The sequence below is a fragment of the Rhinolophus ferrumequinum genome, chromosome 7 (genome assembly GCF_004115265.2).
Source record: "Rhinolophus ferrumequinum isolate MPI-CBG mRhiFer1 chromosome 7, mRhiFer1_v1.p, whole genome shotgun sequence".
In the NCBI taxonomy this organism is placed as follows: domain Eukaryota; kingdom Metazoa; phylum Chordata; class Mammalia; order Chiroptera; family Rhinolophidae; genus Rhinolophus; species Rhinolophus ferrumequinum.
Window position 1 is genome coordinate 89946593 of NC_046290.1, and position 23303 is coordinate 89969895.

At 41.2% G+C, this 23303-nt stretch overlaps 1 protein-coding gene across 1 annotated transcript in view; it reads left to right on the top strand.

The window, feature by feature from the left end:
- The first annotated feature begins 6110 nt into the window (after window positions 1-6110).
- The window catches only part of LOC117024573 (cytochrome P450 3A12-like), a 37522-nt gene continuing 20329 nt past the window's right edge, over window positions 6111-23303 (top strand). The window contains exons 1-7 of the mRNA XM_033109990.1: window positions 6111-6303; window positions 10261-10354; window positions 12415-12467; window positions 14341-14440; window positions 19784-19897; window positions 20625-20713; window positions 21723-21871. Coding sequence (XP_032965881.1) covers window positions 6233-6303; window positions 10261-10354; window positions 12415-12467; window positions 14341-14440; window positions 19784-19897; window positions 20625-20713; window positions 21723-21871 — 670 coding nt within the window. The 5' untranslated portion in view covers window positions 6111-6232. The remainder of the gene's footprint in view (window positions 6304-10260; window positions 10355-12414; window positions 12468-14340; window positions 14441-19783; window positions 19898-20624; window positions 20714-21722; window positions 21872-23303) is intronic.

A 23303-nucleotide genomic window follows, 5' to 3' on the forward strand; every position in this document is an offset into this window, starting at 1 on the left:
CATGTGAGGCTGACAGTCTGCCAAGTTGTTTCAGGCCTCCTGGAATGTAAGCAAGCATGACACCGGCACACTTTGGAATCACAAGATCTGGCTCCATGCCCTGGATTCATGATTAATTGCTTGGACAAAACTCTTCTCCATCCTGAATTATATTTTCACATCTGTAAAGTGGAAATTAAAATATTCCAGCACTGCTTATCTCACAGGATTTCCACAAGGGCGAATTAAGAGAGATGTGAAAGAACTTCATAAACTGGACATTAAGGGAGAGATATGTTCCTTTTTCTGGAGATCCTCTTCCAGCCTCCCATGTCTGCCCTTTGTTGGTATTAAAGGTTGCAACCTTCCTTTTAAAACTTTATCTTGAATTTTTCTCTTTACTTTTTCAATTAGAGTTGATAGTCAGTATTATTTTTTATTAATTTCACTTGTCCAGCACAGTGGTTGGACATTTGTGTAATCTATGAAGTGATTCCCCTGAATGGTCTAGTACCCACCTGGCACTCTACAGAGTTATTACCATATTATTGACTATATTCCCTGTGGTGTACTTCACATCCCCATGACTGTTTTGTAACTGCCAATTTGTACTTCTTTATCCCTTTTCCTTTTTCACCCAGTCCCCCAAACCGCTTCCTGTCTCGCAATCATCAGTTTGTTCTCTGTATCTATGAATCTCTTTTTCTGTTGTTTATTTTGTTCTTTAGATTCCACATGTAAGTGAGATCATATGGTATTTGTCTTTCTCTGTCTGATTTATTTCACTTAGCATAAAACCCTCTAGGTCCATCCATGTTGTTACAAATGGTAAGATTTCATTTTTTTTTTATGACCGAGTAATATTCTATTGCATACCTGTGCCACCTCTTCTTTACCTTATCATCTACTGAATCATCTATTGATGGGCACTAAGGTTGCTTCCATATCTTGGCTGTTATAAATAGCATTGCAGTCCCTTCTTACTTACCTCTCTGTAGGGCTCCATTATCCCTGCAGAGGTAAGCCACTTTCTCAGCACATTTATGTGTCTCTCTCCCTCCACTGGGAGGCCACTCCCAAGGACGGGGACTGTATGGCTTGTAGCCCACAGCCTGGCATGATAACACTGACCCACTTGTCCTTGACATCCAAATAGGTGTATTCGTGCATTACACTTTCCAGTGGCAGCTATGGAATTTAACGTGTCCTCCTGGAGAAAACCTTAACCCAAAGGTGACAAACCATGATGGTAGAAATTTCAGCTGCGTGACAAGCTTCCAAGTAAATAAAAGGAAGTGGGTAAGATAGTTGGGACTTAACTGCACTTACCAATGAGGCATCCACCTACTCAGTCCAGTGTCAGGCAGCCCTGGGGACTTTCCGGCCAGAGGGACCTAAAGAAATGGCAACGGATGAGTATCACTTCCTGCAGAAGGGCTGAAACTGAGAAAGGATGCAGGAGAAGGAAGTGCACAAACACAATTTCAGTGTCTCCTCTTTCTTTGTGTATTAAGAAACTTTGAGGTTTTGTTTGTGACATAATCCACAGGGTCTCAGTCCAAGCAGACACAGAACATGCATCTGAGTGATGATAATGAGTCTGTGGAAATTCCAGATGCTCAGTTCTCAAATCTTTCCTTACCAGCTCCTCAGTGCCCATTAAAAAAACCCCCACAGGTCTGAAAGCAGGAAACCATCTCTGCTATGACCCCTTTGCCCCAGAAAAAAATCTCATGTCATCTTTCTGCAGTCCTGTATACCGTGTGTACTACCCATAGTGACATTTGCCATGTCAGCTGTGGCTTAGGTGATCGGGGTCCACTTGGCCATCCAGGCTGCTGTTCTCTTCACACCCATTGTTCTTGGACTTGTGGTCTTTTCAGAGAGAGGGAGCCATTCTTTTGTCATGAAACTGTCTGTTTTTCTACTGTAGGACCCTCTGAGGGGCAGGAAAGGAAGCAGCATGAATTGATAAGCTTGGTGTAGCCATCACCCTCTTGTCCACATGCTGCCTCTCCTTCAGGGGCCCCTTGTCAACGAAATCCTGATGCATCGGCCTGAAGTTGACAATCCAGGAAGATGGTGTGGTCACCAGAGAGCTATGGAAAGAATACATAGGGCACCCAGCAATCTCACCTCTAGCAACTCAACATTTCTCCACCAACATTTCTCTCCTTTTTATTTTTCTTACACTTCATTCATTTAGACATTCCATATTATTTCATATAGATGTCAGGTATCTAGCATAGTGTTTAGATATTTATATAATTTAAGAAGTTATTCCCCTGACTGGTCTAGTACCCACCTGACACTATACATAGCTATTGCCATATTATGGACTATATTCCCTATGCTTTACTTTATATCCCCATGACTATTTTGTAACTATCAATTTGTACTTCTTAATGCCTTCACCTTTTTTATTCTGCCCCCAACCCCTCCCATCTGTCACCTCGATAAACCTAGTACCCATCTGACATCACACATAGTTATTACAACATTATTAACTATATTCCTTACACTATATTCTCCGATATTTTTTTTTTTTTAGTTTATTGGGGTGACAATTGTTAGTGAAATTACATAGATTTCAGGTGTACAATTCTGTATTACATCATCTATAAATCCCATTGTGTGTTCACCACCCAGAGTCAGTTCTCCTTCCATCACCATATATTTGATCCCCTTTACCCTCATCTCCCACCACCCCTCCCCCTTACCCTCTGGTAACCACTAAACTGTTGTCTGTATCTATGAGTTTTTGTTTTCTTTTGTTTTTTTGTTCCTTTGTTTGTCTTGTTCCTTTGTTACTTTCAGTTTCATATCCCACGTGTGAGTGAAGTCATATGGTTCTTGACTTTTTCTGTCTGACTTATTTTGCGTAGCATAATAATCTCAAGATCCATTGATGTTCTCACAAATGGCAGTATTTCATTTTTTTTATAGCTTAGTAGTAGTCCAACCATCCCTTTACTTTCAGTCTTGATTAGATCTGAAGTTGGTCTGTAGTAGGCCTCATATTCGTATGTAAGGGTCTTGTTTTTTTATGCATTCAGCCACTCTGTCTTTTGATTACAGCATTTAATCCTTTTTTCACTTAAAGTGATTGTTGATAGATATGTAGTTATTGCTATTTTATTATTCACATTTTTTATCTTTTTTGTTTTCTTTGTCTTAAAGAAGTCCCTTTTACATTTTTTGTAATACTGGTTTCATAGTGATGAACTCCTTTAGCTTTTTCTTGTCTGGGAAGCTCTTTATCTGTTCTTCGATACTAAATGATAGCTTCCTGGGGTAGAGTAATCTTGATTGTAAATCCTTGCTTTTTATCAGTTTGACTATTTCCTGCCAGTCCTTTCTGGCCTGTAAAGTTTCTGTTGAGAAATCATCTGACAGTCTTATTGGAGCTCCTTGTAGGTAACTAACTGCTTTTCTATTGTTGCTTTTATGATTCTCTCTCTGTCTTTAAGCTTTGGCATTTTAATTATGATGTGTCTTAGTGTGGGCCTGTTTGGGTTCATCTTATTTGGGACTCTGCATTTCCTGGGCTTGTATATCTATTTCCTTCGCCAGGTTAGGGAAGTTTTCCATTATTATTTCATCAAATAGATTTTCAATTCCTTGCTGTCTTCTTCTCCTTCTGGTACCCTCATAATATGACTGTTGGTACACTTGATGTTGCCCCCGAGGCTCCTTAAACTATCCTCACTGCTTTGGATTCTTTTTTCTTTTTGCTATTCTGTTTGGGTGTTTTCTGGTACCTTATTTTCAAAATCACTGATTCAATCCTCTGCTTCATCTAAACTGTTGATTCCCTGTAATGTATTCTTCATTTCTATCATTGTATTCTTTAATTCTGACTAGCTCTATCTCTGTTTTTATGTTTCCTATCTCTTTGCTGAAGCTCTTTCTGAGATCATTGAGCATCCTAATAACCAGTGTTTGGAATTCCATGTCTGGCTTGTCTCCATTTTGTTTAGTTATTTCTCTGGTACTTTGTTCTGTTCTTTTACTTGGGATATGTTTCTTTGTCTCCCCATTTTGTGTGTCTTCTTGTGTTTTTATTTATTTATTAGGTAGGGCTGCTATGCCTCCTGGTCTTAGTAGAGTGGGCTTTTGTAGTAGGTGCCCTGTGGGACCCAGTGGTGCAGTCTCTCTTGTCACTGGAACTGGGTGCTCCAGATGTGTCCCTTGTATGGTTTGTGTGTGCCCTCCTATTGTAGTTGAGAGTTGGTTACTGGTTGCACATCAAAGGGACAATGGGAGGGATTGACCCTCAGGCTGATTTGTTATGAAGGCTGACCTTGACTACAGTGGAGGAGCTGTGGTGCTGGGGCTGACCCTACAGAGCAGGGTTTGCTTTAATGGGACTCTGGTGCATGCCCAGTCTGCCGTTTGGGTGTGTTGTCCTTGGAGGTGACCGGGTGATGCTCCAGCTATGTTTGAAGCTGCCCACTGGGCCTGCCAGCCTCGGGGCCTCCTGGGAGGGAACTTGCAGCAGATCAAGTTAAGATGCAGCCTGTGCCCTGCCTTGGGCCATCTGGCATGAGCCACAAAGCAACCCGCAGATGGCCACCACCTGTGCTAGGCTTGAAGGTACCTTGAGAGGCCAAGCCACAAACCAAAGCCTGCTGCTGCTAGTACTGAAATTGGGGCTGCACAGCAAGAGGTGCAAAACATGCCATAGCCAGATGCTACTTGTTTGGTTTTTGTGAACCTTTGAGAGATTTTATGAAAGTCCGCAGCATGCACCAAGGCAGGAGGTTTGTATGGAAAAGCTGCTGGAAGTCGCTTCATTGTGCCCCAAAATTGGGTGGGGCAGTGACTCAAGGGAATTGCTAGAGTGGGGCAGACAAAAGGTGATAGCCAGTTTGATTGAGACTCAGAAATGCCTTCTGCCTGTGTCTGCATACGGGGGGGGGTGCTCAATACAGAAACAATGACTTCTGCCGGCTCTTCCAACCAGTAGGAAGCTGCCCTTCCAGCCTTGGCCCTGAAGCCAGACAATTTAGTTCTTCCCCATATGTCCTTGGCACCTTTTGAGCCTTTGCCCCAGTGCTGGAGCTCAGAGCAGGTACGTCTATCAATGAGTAAGTCCCTTTAAGAGGAACACCTGGGAGTGCAGCCACCCTCCATCTCACCTAACCACAGTCTCCACAACCAGAAGTATTGGGGACTTCTCTCCCTGGCACTGGAACCATGGGCAGAGGAGCCTGGCATGGTGCTGGGACCCTTTGCTCCTGCAGGAGGGACCTCTGCAGGTGAGATATGCCTCCCAATTTTTAATAGTCACACGCTGGGGTGGGACCAGCCTGTTCCATGTCTCGGCCCCTCCTACCAGTCTCGAGGTGGCTTCTTCTGTATGCTGTAGTTATAGGGCTTTGGTCAAACTAGATTTCAGGTGATTCTCAGTGATGGTTGTTCTGCAGTTTAGTTATAATTGATGTGGTCCTGAGAGGAGGTGAGCACAGCATTTACCTACTCTGCCATCTTGACTAGAAATCCTCCACCAACCTTTCTTGAATGCCATGTTGTATAAAGTACTATGCTAGGGACTAGTGACATAAATACCCAGACCGTGTCCTTGAGAAGCTCTCAATCTGGTAAGGGAACTTGATGTGGAAAACAACAGTGGTGCTGGAGAATAGAGAAGACAATAATAGAATTGTGTGCAGGGAATAGAGGTTGTCCAGAGGAGGAAGTGGTTATATGTTCAAGGAGGTCAGTTAAGAAAGACTCTTGCAGAAGGGGTTCTGTCTAGGCTGGATTTTGTAGGATAAGTAGGAACCTTCTAGGGGGCACACAGACATTTCTTGGCTGAGGAAACTGCATGGGTTTGTACACCTTGCTTGTTTGAAGGAATTCAAGTACTTTTTAGAGCAGGCAGCCATGGAGTCAACGGCAGGTTAGAGATTTCAGGCCAGTTGCTTTACTTGAGTTTCTGTAACCTTTGGGCTTGCTGATAAAACTGAGTGAGTTGTTGATCGATTTCCCACAGAACACGAACTCAAGGATGGTCACAGTGGGAGTGTCCATCAACTTTCAAGGTGGAGAGGGCAGGTGCAGGTGGAGCACAGATGGCCCTTTCACTGGCTGCAGATCTAGTCACGCCCCTTTTCTCAGCACATAAACATCCAGTGTAGCTGAGTCACAGCTGGGTAGGAAGGCAAGTTCTGCACGCACAGGCTGACAGAGACTAGCACACACTGCTGAAAGGGAGCCTCAGAGTGGCAGATCTTAGAAGAAAACGGCCATGGACCTGATCCCAAGCTTTTCCACAGAGACCTGGCTTCTCCTGGCTACCAGCCTGGTGCTCCTCTATCTGTGAGTAATTGTCCAAATGTGTATCCTCTGTAACTTGGACTTGGGGAGCTAATCAGGGTCCCCTTTCCCTTATGTATTTGGAAGATCAAACATTTAATGAAGGGGGAGTTGCTTAAGCATTGGGGGCTGCAAATACAAAAGGAGTTATTACTGATCTTGTTTGAAGGAGTATTGCCTCCCTCCCCCTCTAAATCCCAACCTCCGCAGCCCGGGGTTTTTAGTGACATTGTTTACTTCTGGGGATAATCTTGTAATCGACTGTCAGTTTGGATGGAGTTAGACTAACCAGAATTCAGAAGGGGCTGATTAAAAACAACTGGCTTCTGTGCAGTGGGGTACTCACTCCTATCCCATTTTGGGGGGATCCTGAAGGCAGGAGGGCGTGGCCTGGGGATTTGTCTGATTACTTTCACTTTCCAAGTTCCACCATCCAAGTTCTGCTTCTACGGCAAGAAATGTGTAGAAGGATCGTCATCCCCTGTGTGACTAGGTTGGTTCCTCCTCCCCGCCCACTGCCTGGGATCATTAACACAAGGCACCAGGGTGCACCCCAGATTTCATGGGGATTGGAGACTGTCCCACCCTCCTCTTCACACTGGCTCTTCCCTCTTTTCTGTGTCCCTCCCCTGGCGCTCCCCTCTGAAGACTCATTTCCCCACCTTGTAATAGGCAGAACTTTTTACCCCTAAATGAAAATCACAGAGTAGAGAAACTTGGCAGAAATCTTGAAATTGTATTCTTTTCTTTCACTTTTTCCTTCCAGTCTTTGGGGAGGGTCAGCATCAGTATAGAGATTAATATTCCCCGATATGAAATCAGCTAACAGCCTGCAAAGCCATGAACCGACAAGCCAATTTGGATTTGATTTTGTTCCCTTTAAGTTACAGAGCAGGAAGGCCGATCTAACAGAATTCTTTGTAAGGGTGGGATTCCTGGTATCTCGGAGCAGGTGGGAGAGGAACTTTTTTGACATGTGGGTAGGGAAGGCCCCTCCTTGTCCTGTTTGACCTCTGCCTCAATTTCAGTTTCATGAAGAGTAGGAAATCATGATGACATGAATATAGAATATATAAACTTTGCTTAATTTTTTTTGAAAGAAATATTACAAAGTCAGGGTATTGTGGCAACATATTTTCTGTGTGATGACTTTTTAAAATTAATTGACACAATTTAGTTTCATTCTATTTAACACCAGAATTTTTTACTGAGGTAAGACTGTTCCTTCTGAAGGATACAAGAGGGCTGTTCCAAATTTGTGGCTACAAAGGTGTGTAAATAACCTTACCCTTCTAGAATAATGTCAGGAATATGACTCCAGTGTACAAATGTATACTTCTATGACATAGATTATCTATACGTTTTTAAATATACCTGCCCAGCCGGTTATTTTAATCTCACAGTGCAGGTGAGTAAGTGAGATTGTGAGCCAGTGACTAAGACAGGCATCCAGGCAGCATCTGGGTGGAGTGGGAGAATATTTCCCCAGATACTCCGGGTCCTGGCCCATAGTAGGTCACTCACAGGGCAGCAAGGTAGGCATCTCATCTGCTTGAAGCCTGGCGTCAGGGACACCATCTAAGTCACACTGTGTGGTCTGTCTGGCAGTGGGGCTGTCACTACTGTCACCAGTGGATACACAGCACTCCAGCCTTAGGGTAACACTTGTACAGCTGAGTCACTGGCTGTAGTGTAGAGAGTATCCTCTTATGCCCACACAATGTAAATGCAATAGAAATGATTGGCTTTATGTTAGCCCCTTCATTTGCACCAAAGCAGTATTACTCTACCAAAAAGAGGGAAGCTGGAAAGAAACTGAAGAGTCCTCCAGCCCACCCTCGGCCTTGATATGGAACCATGTGAGTTTAGACCTTAGATCTTTCTTTGGGATCAATGTTGCTGACACATTAATTCAATTACTTAGCCTCATTTGAGAGTTTATGTAACATGTTGAAAGTTCAGAAGTAGAAACTGGTTTAATTGATTTGCTGTGGTTGTCATGGCGAAGGAAGGAACAGGGATGGGATGAACCAAGAGTACCCGTTTTTGACAGTCAGTGTACATACTTCCACCAACTTTCTGGAGGAAGGATCCAAACACCCAGCTGGGCCTGGCTGAGGTACCTCTGCTGTGTCCTTAAGTATAAGTACTTTCATACAATTTTGGGTGTTTATTTCATCACACATTATACGATTTGCTGGAGCTGTACAAAATATTTGGAACCTATATTTCCTTAAAGGCTAAACTCCAAAAAAGAGGACACAAGGTCTTAATCCAGCTCTGGAACATTTTGTAGTTACGAATTTTATGTTGTATAATGCATCTTTTGCTATCAACAGGAAGGTACCCTGTTTGCAAGGCCACCTATCTTTCAGTTGAAAGCGTTTGTAGGGTACGTGGGACCATTACACAGAGCCTGTTTTTCAGCCATAACTCCCTAATTTGCCTCTGTGGGTTTAGTCTTGTAGGCCTAGAAGCTTCATGGTTGAAATGGTTGCCAATGGCCTCTTCCTCAGCCTCTCTTCCTCCTCCCCTCTGACCTCTCTCAGTAACCCTGGAGTGGGAAGGCTTGCAAGGATCCAGAGCCCCCAGCTGTGGGACTCCACATATGACACATGGAGATCAATTTCAGGCAGGCCTGCCAGAGGAAGCACCAGCCTTAATGGGATTTTGAGATAGTTGACACACAGAGCCAGTAAACCAACTGCGTGGTGACTGGCCATCATGACAAACGGCGTGAGCCTGGCACTGCTTAGCAGGTGACCATCACAGGCTGGAGGACCAGATGCCACCAGGGGAAGAATGGTCTGGAAATGCATTATTTAGTCATTGGTTCCTTTATACAGCTTCATTCAGGGCACGTGTGGGACAATCACGCTTCTCTAGAGCACAAGGCACCAAATTTCCTGAGAACATGGGTGTAGCTGAAAAGCTATGAGGACAATGGAAGCCTTGAACCCAGTTTCATGCTATAGAAATGAGCACACTGTGGCTAGTCCAAGGCCTCTTTGTGATGATATGTTTAAGAAGACCCAGATCTCAAAACAGGGTCAGGGGCTAGAGGGAAGGAAAGGCTTAAAGTCACAGAGTGTCGTGCAGGGCGGCCTGTGGGGTATCTGCTCCCGCTCCCCACACAAGAACGCAGGATATGGTGACGCCAAAAAGGAACACCTACGGAGCCATAGGTAGGGGAGTCATACCACTATAGTCTCGCTAGTGGCTGGGTTAGAGACACAGGAAACAGGAGCCACACAATTCTCAATCCTCACTGCGCCGCTTGCAGACTCAGCCACCATCTTCTTGCTAGCCCCCCTTTTTCTTCTAGCTTAGCCACGGCAGTTATATTAGTGGCCAATGGCTCACTGGTTACAGCTGACAGCCAACTAGCCACAGCTGATGGCCACCCAATCACAGTTGATGGCCATTTACTACCTGAGCCAGCACCTTCCTATGTGAGGCCGAGAGCCTGGAAACTACTTTCTGGGGCTCTGTCCCCACACAGAGCTAACTGTAAGAACACTGTCTCGGTGGGCTCTCACTAACCCTCAGTCACTGATGGATCCAGTTATGCAAAATCTCATCATCGGAGCAGAAAAACCTTTTTCCTTTTTCTGCCTAGAATTAGAATCTCCAAAATCATGGAAGAGTTAACTTACTAAATAGAATTCCAGCCTGAGCCTCTCAGGAGTGCTCCAATCTGGAAAATTTATCAAGCATTCACTCTAGGATTGGGGCCCTGAAGTCAGCTCTTTTTAGCTAATAATCATTACTTTTTGTGGGTCTCTCAGTGGAAGTGAGAAAGGAGATGACGAGTGAATGGAATTATTGCTGTTGGAATTGCTTTATCAGTTATCGCCTGCCTACATGTTACCTCCCTGGCTTGACTGTTCCAGTTCCAACTCTGTGATCGCCAGCCCCAGGACCTATTCCACAATCCCTGCTTTCTCTTTTTCTTTATAGATATGGGACTGCTACACATGGATTTTTTAAGAAGCTGGGAATTCCTGGGCCGAAACCTCTGCCTTTTTTTGGAACTGTTCTGGGTTACCGTAAAGTGAGTGGTGTTTGGGTTCCCTCTTTCTTTTATTTTAGAATATCATCTTTGTTTATATATATATTTTTTTATTAGTTTCAGGTGTACAAAACATTGTAATAGTTAGACATTTACATCCCTCACGATGCTAACCCCCCGCCCCCAATCTACTACCCCTCTGACATCTTATATTGCGGTTACAATTCCATTGTCTGTCCCAGCTGAGTTCCATAGTCAAAGTGCCCTCCTCAGGAGGACGTTCTGAGGTTTCACACTTTCCGGAAAGGGTGTCATATGCCCCACCCAGCACCGGGCCAAGTTTACCCCAGGGCTCTGTTGTCAGCTGTTAGGAGTCTCAGGTCTTGCCTCAGTTGGGCAACAGTGCCCTCTGGCTGGTGCAGCACAGGACTTGGTGTTCCCACCTGTGAGCATCGTGAGAAGCATTTTCTTGCAGCCAGGTGAAGACCCCTAGACAGGCGTAATCGTACTTACTATTAGGTGAAAAGCATGAAGGAGGTGAGTGGCACTGCCTCATTACGGGTATAGGCTAGAGTAGACTTCCTGCTCGTAGCATGAGCTCCTGGTGGCTCTTGCTTCCTTCCTCCTGGATAGCTTCGAAACTTCAGTGTATTTGGCAGCCCAAGTGTTCACCATCGGGGAATTTGCCTACATGAATTCTCTAAGAACTGCTAAATGCCTGTAGTTATATCCATGGCTCCTACTCACCCTTTGCTCGCCATGATGACTTTGGGGGACAAGAGAGATGGAACAAGAGCTTTCTGCTTTACTTCTCTGCCCTCAGAGGAGGCACCTATGGGTGAGTCTGAGCAGGTATAACTGAGGCAACGTGGGGGCTGTCTATCAGCTTCAGATATTTAACCTCTAAATGAGTTGTGTGGGGTTTTTGTAAGTGAGAAAGAATTACTTATACAAAATCACTAGAAAAGAGATTATTTGACAAAATAATGAAAAATTGAATTTAACTGAATGGAATATAGTAGTTGACACATGGACTGTGGATTTTGGTGCGGCCTTCGTGATGTATCCTGCCCTTATGCTTCACCCAGGGTGTGGCCCCTGGACAGAAGGTTACCAGCTCACATCCCTCAGGCCAGAAGGCAGAGCCTTGCATGCTGGCTGCTCTCTGCCCAGATTTCCTTTCCCAAACAAGACCAGAGGCTTGTTTCTCAGATCCTAATTCTCCCAACTGAGATCTTCAGTATTTCTATTAGTCTAAGAACTTCCCGTAATTTTTACCTCTGAAAAAGCAATAATTTCCTTTCCACCTTGCGTACATCAACTCCTTATAGATGCATCCCCACACCCATATTCTTGGGACCTCCTTTGCATGGTTAAAACATCTAATATCACATCTACAACTTAGGAATCGGAAGATTTGTATTTTAAGTGACAGAAGTGAAAACTCAGAGCAAGTGTGTTAATTTGCTCAGGCCTGGTGGAATGGTGCCATCTCCCCAGCTTTTCCATGTTGAGCTGGAAAACCAGAAGGCAAATCCACTTTGTCATTCATTCATTCCCTCAGTCAGTTTCTCACTCAACAAACGTGTTTTACATTTATTCAAATCTGCTAGAATAAAAGATGTCACTGGTGTGTCAAACTGCCTGATTCTGCTGGAATTCTAGAGGGGGCTCATGAGATAAATGAAAATAATGCTTAACCAGGAGATCAAAGAGTGTGCAGGCCACTCTTAGTTTCCCTCAGCTTCAGTTCTCAGTGTCCATGTCAGGTAATAATTCTGGGGTTTAGGAGATTTTAGAGGCAACACATGCACAACAAAAACCTTCAGAAAGACAAGGAGTTAGTTAATATCATAGACAAGGAAGGGTCAGTCATTCAGTATCTGTACTAGTTACAGAAATTTCAAGAGTAATTTAAAATTTTCCATTTCAATTATCTATTTTCTCTCCATTTCCCAAGACACCTCTGAGTAAGAGCTTCCCTCTACCTACCACTGAAAAAGAGTAAACTTGATTTCATGAGCTTTGAGTCATTTTTGTCCCAATTAGAGGTAGGGTTCAGTACGTTTAGATTAACAATCTAATTTTGTTTCTCCTTGCAGGGTTTTTGGGATTTTGACCAGAAATGTTTTAATACATATGGAAATATGTGGGGGTGAGTATACTGGAAACTTCCATTGCATAGCCTTGCTATTCTAATGAGATCCCACACCCACCCGCTGGTGTTGAAGACAATCTCAGCCTATAGTATTATTGTAAACTTTTGGGGGCTTGTTCTACCAGGGATCCGATATGTCACCAGGTGTCCAGGTCTACATTCGGAATCAGCTGGAGAGGTGCCGGTTATCACTAGTCTCCAGATTTGGTGGTTTGGGGACTCCTGACATCTCTCTCTGTCCAGTGGTTGATCATTCCCCTTTGGTCCATTTTTCCTTCCTTAGGTCACCTTTAATTGGATAAAATGCATTATGTCATTCCTAATATGCTCATAAATGCATGTCATTTCTCCCCACATGATTCACTGTTAATCTAGAGCCAAATGTTCTTATTTAAAATTGGATTTGTTATGTCATTTTGAAAAATGGCTGTGGGTATAGGTACACAGAATGGGAAACCATTTGTACTCTTTTCATTTTCTCCGTAAGTATGAAGTTTGGGTTTTTAAAAGAGTTTTAAGCCAAGACTTTCAATAGAAGTTTAGATTATACAAGTATTGCTTTATCTACCCTATTCTCTAACTTTGAAGAGATGTAGTATATTTCCAAACCACCCTTTTCCTGGTGGGCTGATGGACTTGAGGATTGTATAAAGTGGCCTCAGCCAGTTGCAGCAGCTGTTCCCCTTTGGAGCTGCTAGAGGTGTGGTGAGAGCAGCGGGAAAGGGGTAAGGTGGTGCTTGCATGCTAGAAGCAAGTGGGAGAAGGCTTTATCTCTCTGTACTGTCCATCTTCTAAGTGGCATCTCATTAAATTATGTCACTACTTCAACACTAACTGTACTCGACACCCACTCAAACCTTCTGCATTTTAGAACATTTTTCAGAAATGGGCAGCATTAAGTATGGTGGGTCTCATCCATTTTTATTTGCAAACACAAAACCATTTGAAATCATCTGTAAAGTCAAAGAGAGAATAGGTAAGTCTTGTGGAAAATCTTCCATTTGTTCTACCTAATGCATCTGATTTATAGTAAAAAAATAAAATTCCAGAGGACAGTGTAATTATAGGAATCCAGGAGGTCAGGCCAAATTGGGATGTATCACATAGAAAGAATCCCCTTTGTGTGATACGTGTGTCAAAATTGGGCTTGCTGTGCTATTAACAGATGTCACCTACACGGAGCCCAAGTCCCACAGGGGACCCATATACAAAATAAATATAAGCAATGAAAATAAAGAATTTTTTAATGAATTATACATGCTCCCCTGTATTTTTTAATTCTCTTTCCTTAAACATTTTTCTAACCTTGATTTTACCCAGAACTTCTCTTTCATAGTTAAAATAATATTTCCTTTAAGAAATTGTAAACTACTGAACAAACTTTACAAAATAGGGCAAAGAAATCATTCATGTTCCTATTATATATTTTTGGGCATTCCCAGTCTCTTTCATTTGCTGACACGTTTTTACATATTTATGATCTATATGTCTACAATTTTCATCTAATATGAAGTCATATGCATTTTTCATGTTTTTTGATATATCTTTAAAAGTGTATATTTTAATGACTGAGTGGGTGGACTCTTATTTATTTTTTGTTCTCAGATAATTTACTTGCCTTCCCCTATTTACTAACCTAACTTCATGTTTGATAATAAGGTATTTTAACATATAAAAATTATGGAGAATTGTATAGAAAATACCCATGTACGTACCATCTGGACTTAACAAATGCTCTAATGTTGTTTCTGACCATGTCCTCTAGGAATATGGATTATGTAACATCAAAGGAAAGTCTGGACTTCCAGGAGTGGCTGCGTCTGCAGATATTGGCTTGTTAAATTTAATCAACTCTGTTTTCCCAACACAGGTTCTATGATGGTCGACAGCCTGTGTTGGCTGTCACAGATCCAGACATGATCAAAACAATACTTGTGAAAGAATGTTATTCTGTGTTCACAAACCGGCGGGTAGGCATCCATTCTTTTTTTAATTTAATATTTCATTCATTTTTTAATTTTGAAATAATAATAGGTTAACAGGAAGTTGCCAAAAAAAAAATCCAGGAAGGTACCATATTATCTACCTTGCACTCTGTTTTCCCCAAAGGTAATATCTTGTATGACTATAGTACAATACTAAAGTAAGAAACTTACATTGGTACTATCCACAGAGCTTATTCAGATTTCATCAGTTTTATGTGCACTCAGTTGTGTGTGTGTGTCACTATAAAAATTTATGATCTATGTAGATTTGTGTAACCACCACCACAATGAAGATGCAGAACTGTTCCATTGCCATAAGGCTCTCTCTTACTATTCTTTTATAGTCACAGTGTGTAACTTATTTTTTCCTTTTATTAGGGTTTTCAGCAGAGCAAAAATTTTTGACACCAATTTATCAATGTTTTTATGGGTTGTGTCTTTAGTGCCAAGTCGAAAACTGCTGTTCACCTTGCCCTGGGACCTGAAGATTTTCTCCTATTTTTCTAAATGTCATATAGTTTTATGTTTTACATTTAAGCCTGTGATCCATTTTATGTTAAGATTTGTATAACATGTGAAGTTTAGGTCAACATTCTTTTTTTTCTGCCTATGACTTTCTAATTGCTGCAGCACCATTTGTGAAAAGGCTAGCCTTCCTCCTTGAATGGCTTTTGCACCATTGTCAAAAATCATGGGGCCTATTTGTGTGGATTTATTTCTCATTCTTTGTTCTTCCATTGATCTATGTATCTACCCTCCACCAGTACCACACAATCTTGATTACTGTAGCTATATAGAAAGTCTCAGCATGGAGAATAATCCACCATTTTTTTCAGAATTGTTTTAGCTATTCCATATCCTTTGCCTTTCCATAATACAAAGTTAAAATGAGCTGATATATGTTTATAAAAAAATTGCTGAGATTTTGGTAAAATACAATTTGTCATATGGATCAGTTTGGAGAAAATGTCTATATTATTACTAGATCAATTGTTTCAATCCATGAACATAGTATGTCTCTCCATTTATTTAGGTTTTCTTTGATTCCTTTCACCAATATTTTGTAGTTTTCAGCATAAAAATCCTATACATATTTTGTTAAATTTACACCTATAGTATTTCATTTTCTTTGGAGTGATTGTAAATCGTATTGTATTTTCACATATTCATTATTATACAGAAATGTGGCTGATTTTTATCTGTTAATCTTGTATCCTGCAACCTTGTTGAACTCATTTATTAATTCTAGAGGTTTTCTTTTTATATTCCTTGAGATTTTCTACACTGACAATTATGTCACTGAAAATGGGGACACTTCTATTTTTTTCCCTTCCAATCTGTATCCCTTTAATTTCTTCTTCGTTGTTTCCTTTTTTTTTTTTTTTTTTTTTTTTTTTTGGTCTTCTTACTACACTAGCTAGGATTTCCAGTATGATGTTGTCTAAGAGTAGTGTCTGTGGAGATTTTGCCTTGTTCCTGATCTTAGGGGAAAGCATTCAGTCTTTCTCTGTTTTAAAAATTTTATACATTTATTTTTGACAAATAAAAATATAGGTATATAAGTGTATAATGTGACTTTTTTATATATGTACATACATTGTAAAGTGATTCCCACAAATGAATTAACATATCTATCACCTCTCATAGTACCTTTTATTCATTTGTAGTAAGAACAGTTAAGATTTACTGTCTTAGCAAATTTCAAATATACAATACAGTATTATTAATTATACTCACCATGCTGTACATTAGATCTCCAGAACTTATTCATCTTACAACTAAAATTTTCCGGTACAATGAGTTTACCTATTTTTTTTGGATTCCACATATAAGTAAGATTATCTGATATTTATTTTTGTCTGTCTGACTCAATTCACTTAGCATGTTGTCCTCCATGTTCATTCATATTGTTGTAAATGGCAGGATTTCCTTCTTTTTTAAGGCTGAATAAAATTCCAGTGTGTATATATGTACATATATATACATATACTACATTTTCTTTATCATTCATATGTCCACTTACATAGAAAGCTAGTATTCAGAGGTAGCAACTTACTATTGCCATTTTGTTAATTCAGATATGTCATAGATCCTTTGTTCCATCTTCTTCTCTTCTTCCTGTCTTTCTTTGGGGTTTGATTTTTTTATAGTAGTATGCTTTGATTCCTTCCTCGTCCTCTTTTCTATATCTACCATAGGTTTTTGCTTTGTGGTAACCATGAGACTTATGATCAGGAGCAAGACAGGGATACCTCCTCTCACTACTGTTATTCAACATAGTATTAGAAGTTCTAGCCAAAGCAATCAGGCAAGAGAAAGAAATAAAAGGCATCTAAATTGGGAATAAAGAGTCAAATTGTCACTTTTTGCAGATGACATGATTCTTTATATATAGAACCCTAAAGATTCCACCAAAAGAACTATTAGAAAAAAATAAACAAGTACAGTAAAGTTGCAGGATGCAAAATCAATGTACAAAAATCCATTGCATTCCTATATACTAATGACGAAAGTTCAGAAAAAAAAATGAAAAAAAAATTCTTTTTGCAATTGCAACAAAAAGAATAAAATACCTAGGAGTAAACTTAACAAAGGATATGAAGGACCTATACACTGAAAACTATAAGACATTATTAAAAGAAATTGAAGAAGACACAAAGAAAACAAAGTCATTCCATCTTCATGGATTGGAAGACTCAACATAGTTAAAATGGTCACTGACTCTTCTACTTGATTGGGTCAGATCTTATACCTCTCTGTTGCATTTTTTTAGTTCAGTCATTGTATTCTCCAGCTTCAAAATTATTTTGTTCTCTTTTATGTTTTATATCTCTTTGTTGAACTCTTGTAATTTTTTTTCTGATTTTGTTAAATTTTTCAAAAATTAAATCCATCGAGCTAAAAATGGTTAATTTTAGTACACAGAAACCATACCATTGCAAGACTGTAGGGATCATGACGAATCAGGGAAAATGATATCAAATGATCTTGTTATATTTTTAATCTGTGTTTCTTTAGCTCTCTGAACTTCTTTTGAACAAATATTTTGAATACCTTGTCAGGGCAATTTGTGATCTCCTTTTCTGCGAGGTCTGTTACTAGAAGTTTATTGTGTTCCTTTGGTAGTGCCATGTCTCCCTGATTCTTTGTGATTACTGTAGTCTTGCAATGGTGTCTGTGCATTTGAAGAAGCGGTCACCTCTTGCAGACTTGATCAACTAACTTCAGTAAGGAAAGACCTTTACATTTGGGTTGGAGCACACTGGAGTGTGCTGTGGCCCTTGGTCTAGTGGCATAGGGTGCCAGTGTGGGGGTGTGTGGTGGCTCCATGTCTGGATGGCAATGTTGATCAGGTAGTTAGGTTCACCACATCGCCAACTGCATGATCCTTGGCAGCAAGAGCTGTGGAGGGTCCATGAGGGCTGTAAAGGCTGTTGGTGTATTCAACATCTCAGCAAGTCCAGTGGTGAGGGACTGGGGCAGGCAGAAGTGGTGGCCAAAGTTGATGATATGCAAGTTGTGGGAGTTAACTGCAGGAACACCTGTCCAGTGGTAAGGGCAGGGGCCAATGGCAAGGGTTGGGGCCAACTGTGGGCACACAGGAAGCTTAGAGTCCACAGGCTGTCAGTGTGCACTCATGTGGCTACAGTGGCTACCTACTGGCACATGCACAGCAGTCAGGGCTGGTGAATGGATTTTAGGCTGAAAGTATACAGATGTGTTGCTGCAGGGGTTAGGTGTGAGCATGTGTCAGTGTAGTCCACTGACAGGAGTCAGGGCTGGCTCCAGGCACCTGAGCAGCTGCAGGAGCCTGGGCTGGTGCTATGTACATGGCCAGCCACAGAAGCCATGGCTGGCTGTTGGCATAGATCCTGAGGCTAAGGGTGTTAGTGGTGGCATTTATTTGGACAGCTCTGGTGGGGGTGGGGTGTGGTGGAGCAGGAGTCAGGCCCCTGGAGTCTGCAAATGTGAAGAAAACCTGTGGGTTAACAACAGCAGAATCTGCAGGGGGTTCACGGCGGCTATGCTGGTTGTTGGCTTCCGCAGCAGCAAAGGCTGTTGGGGTCTTCTGTAGAGCAATACACAGACAATTATGGTCACTCCTGCCTTGTGCCTGATGGTAGTTACTGCTCTTCTTTGTTCTGAGCGCTCTCAACTTCTCATCTATACCATAGAGTGGGGGTAGTGAAACCAAAGCACGTCATTTGTTCAGTGCATTGAAAGGCTGGGGAAAATTGTCATTCACCCTGTTCTTTTCTCAGCAAGGGGAAGTAGCTCAGGCTGGGGAGTTCCCTCTTGGCACTGAGCTGTGCTGGCTTGGGGGATGAGATGATGCAGGCAAAATTAAACTATTCTCCTTATCCATTTTATATAGTTAATCTCAGGATTTTTACTTCACTCTGTTTCTGATCTTCTTAAGTGAACTCCTGAGCTCTCCCAGACCTATATTTTTTTCTGAATAGCTGTCTAATTGTTGTTCTCTGTGGGGGTGCTGGAGGCTGGAGTCTCCTACTCTGATCTTGGTGATGTCATTCAATGTTCTTGTCATTAAATGTGATGTTAGTTGTAGGTTGTTTTGTAGACGCTCTTTATCAAGTTGAGGGAGTTTTCCTCTTTTCCTAGTTGGTGAGTTTTTATCATGAATATGTATTGGAGATACTCACTTTAAAACAAAGTATTGTGTTGGAAAATGGAAGAAAGTCTCAAGCGAGTTGACTTGATAAGCCAGTACCAATCTGAGAAATAGAATTACCTACTGTTTTTCTCCTTCTATCCCTGGTGGGAAAATGTAAAGGAAAAGGATTTCCATGTAATTGTATCATTTTTTCAGAATAGCCAATAGATTCCTTATCTGTAAAGTTTAACTCTATTTTACAAAAAGTTACCATATTAACACATCACTTTTTCAAGTTGCTCATGCTGTAAAGCTAGAACTGGTCTGAAGCAACATAGAGTTTGCCTAGGCTATGTGGCTATCTCTCAACAATCCCTTTCTACTCTACTGAGCCCTGCAGGATATACTAGAACTTACTCCTTTTTATTCCCCTGGAAGAGCAGTTTCCCTACCACATGGGTCATTTGCATTGAAAAAGAGATTGGAATACAAATGCCTAATACCATATCAGGTAGCTGGATGTCTCCTCCACCCTCACAGGAAGCTAGACATTTGGGAGAAGTATTTATTGAGTCTCTAGCATTGGGTCTGCTACTAAGTAGACTGTCACTAAATATTTGTTGAATAATTGATGCCCATTTAACAAATATTCTACAACTGTTGAGACCTTCAAAACTTTTGTAGAGCAAAATGTCTTTTGCTTTCAACTCTAGTCTATTGGCCCAGTCGGATTTTTGAAAAGTGCCATCTCTATGGCTGCGGATGAAGATTGGAAGAGAATACGAACGTTGCTGTCGCCAACCTTCACCAGTGGAAAGCTCAAAGAGGTAAGAAAATAGAGGACTTTTAATGAGAAAGTTGAAGAATGTATCTGGGAATAGACTCAGAGATATAGAAAACAAAAGTGTTGGTCGTTAGATGGGAGAGGGGAGGGGACGGAGGAGAAGGTGAGGGATTAGAAAGAGAAAGTTAGTAGACACAATATAGTCATGGGGATATGAAATACAGAATGGGTAATATAATCAACAATGTTGTAAAGATTATGTAAGGTGCCGGATGGGCACTGGACTGATCAAGGGGATGACTTCATGGACGTAGATGCCTGACTAATGCCCTGTACAACTGAATAATATTGTATGTCAACTATAAGAATATATGTATATATGTGGTCATGGGGGGTGGAGTACAGCATGAGGAAGATAGTCAATGCTATTGTAATAGCTATATAAGATGTCAGAGGGGTGGTAGATTGGGGAAGGGAGGTAATCGCTTTATGAGGGGTATAAATGTCTAACTATTATGTTGCTTTGTACACCTGAAACTAATTAAAAATAAAATGAAATAAAAAGAATGCATCTGGGGACAGGTAGAAAATAAGGTAGTTTCCTTCCAATGAGTAGTAGCATGCTGAATTTGAGCTTCCAAAAATGGTCTTTTATCTTTAGGTCCTAGAAGTGACATTAGAAAGGGTCACTGTTCCGTGGTCTTGAAAGCCAGGTCCTTCTAGGACTTGAGTATTCGCATTTAACTTCAAGTGTTGTACTTTGTGTCTAGATGTTCCCCATCATTGGCCAGTATGCAGATGTGTTGGTGAGAAACCTGAGAATGGATGCAGAGAAAGGCAATCCCACCACCCTAAAAGAGTAAGTATGATTGCAGCTGCTGGGATTCTGAGCTCTGCCCCAAGACCCTCCAGCTTCTTGCCATGGAGTCGAAATTCCCACTGTTGAGTAACTCGAGTGACCAAACAGAAGTAGGTGTGTAGTGTTAGAACACCAATGGGGTACCCAAGAAGACGTGGCTCATCCAAAAGGGCAGGGAAGGCAGGAGAGAAAATTTCTAAGTACACGAGCCAAGATTAATGTATCTGCTTAAGTATTATATATATATGTATATATATATATGTGTGTGTATATATATGTATATATATATATGTATATATATGTATACATACATATATATGTGTATATATGTGTGTGTATATGTATATGTATATATATAAATATTTTAAACTAGGAACATTCTTAATTCTTACATTTATACAGAAATGAGTCTGCCTTCGGGGGAACCTCAGATCACTGGAGTTGAGAGCAGGTCTTTCACTTGCTCACCTTAGCAGGGGTGTAGAAAAGGAAGGATGACATTCCTGGCAACTCAGAGCAGGGTGCTGTTGCTCTGTAATGTGCTGAGGAGGAATCAGCTCAGCATAGACTCTGTGGTGACACAAGACCCAGATCAATGTCGCCTTTTTTGACTCCACGAGGAAGAGTTGCTTTTTCTACCCTTTGTCCCCCTCAAACACAGTGCAGCTACTATTGCCCACACTCAAAACACACTACTGTCATTTGTCTGATTATGGTCTCCATCCTTCTGTGACTGATCTCCTTGAGCTCACAGGGGGTGTAACTTGTCATAGTGACCCCATCACCCCCAGCACAGGGCCAGCTACATCAGTGCCACCCGATAAACACCTCATGTGTGAGTGTGGCAAGAGCATAGACTCTTCAGAAGGTCCAGCAGATGGTTTTACAGCATGTGGCTCTTTACCTGTCTGCCTGAGCATATGATCTTACATGCTCTTCTTGCTGCAGCTGTTGGATAAGGATAGCAAAGAGGTGCGGATGTTAATTTCCCATGTCTGTCTTTATGCAGCATCTTTGGGGCCTACAGCATGGATGTGATCACCAGCACATCATTTGGAGTGAACATCGATTCCCTCAACAACCCACAAGATCCCTTTGTGCAAAACATCAAATTGCTGTTAAAATTTAATTTCTTGGATCCATTCGTTCTCTTAATAAGTACGTGGACTACTATATTTATTTTTCTTTCTCCCTCAGTCCCTCCCTTCTCACCCACTTTCCCCACCTCTCGTCCTTCCTACCGTCCCTCCTTTTCTCCCTTTCTTCCTTCATCTCTCTCTTTCATTCTTTAGAAGTTTTATTGAGATATATGAGGTGTGATCACAAAATATGGTGAGTGTCTAAATAAAAAAAATGTATTACAATAAAAGACATTGCCATTAATCCCCTTCAAAATACTCCCCCTCATTTCAAACATACTTATTCCATCATTCTTGCCACTTTTTGAAGCAGTTCTGGAAGTCCTCTTTCATGAGTGTCTTTAGTTGCTCTGTCGTGGCTGCCTCAATGTCCTGAATCATTTTGACTTTAGGGAAGAGCCAGAAGTCACATGGTGCCAGATCCAGTGAACAAGGTGGATGAGGACACACCATAATATTTTCATGTGACAGAAATTTCCATACCAGAAGCTATGTGTGACACGGAGGCTTTGTGTTGTGATCACAAAATGCAGTGAATGCTGCTGCCAAGAGCCATCCAACAGAAAGGCAGGGATGTTCAATATGGGAAGTGGCGCATCCAACCTTAGTAACAGTGTGTGACAAGTTTAAACTTATTCAGTGCAGTCAGTTGGATATTAGCTGTGGTTGAGAAAAGGAGTGTGTGGTATTTATTTATTTATTTGTTATTAGTTTCAGGTTGTACAAAGCAATGTAATCATTAGACATTTACATCCCTCACAAAGTGATAACCCCCTGCAATCTCCTACTCCTTTAACATCGTATATAGCTGTTGTAATACCATTGACTATATTCCTTATGCTGTACTTTACATCCTGTGACTATATATATAATATATTATTTATTAATCTTTACTATTATATTATATTTAATATTTAATTATAGTTGACTTTCAATATTATTCTACTTTAGCTTCAGGTGTATAGTGCAGTGGTCAGCCATCTACACAGTCTATGAAATGAACCCCCTGATAAGTCCAGTACCCATCTGGCATCCTACATAGTCTTTACAACATTATTGATTATATTCCCCATACTGTATTTTATATCCCTGTGACTATATTGTGACTACTATTTTGAGAGAAGTTTGATTTAAAGTGTGCTGTAAATCATCCTCTATCATAACAATGCTCCGTGTCACACATCACTTCTGGTATACAGGAATTTCTGTCAAATAAAAACATTATAGTGTGTCCTCATCTACCTTATTCACTGTATCTAGCACCATGTGACTTCTGGCTCTTCCTCAAAGTCAAAATGATTCAGGACATCAAAGCAGCCACGACAGCTCAGCTAGAGATTCACGAAAGAGGACTTTCAGAACTGCTTCATAAAGTGGCAAGAACAATGGGATAAGTGTTTTCAAAGCAAGGGGGAGTAGTTTGAGGGGGATTAGTAGCAATGTGTCTTTTT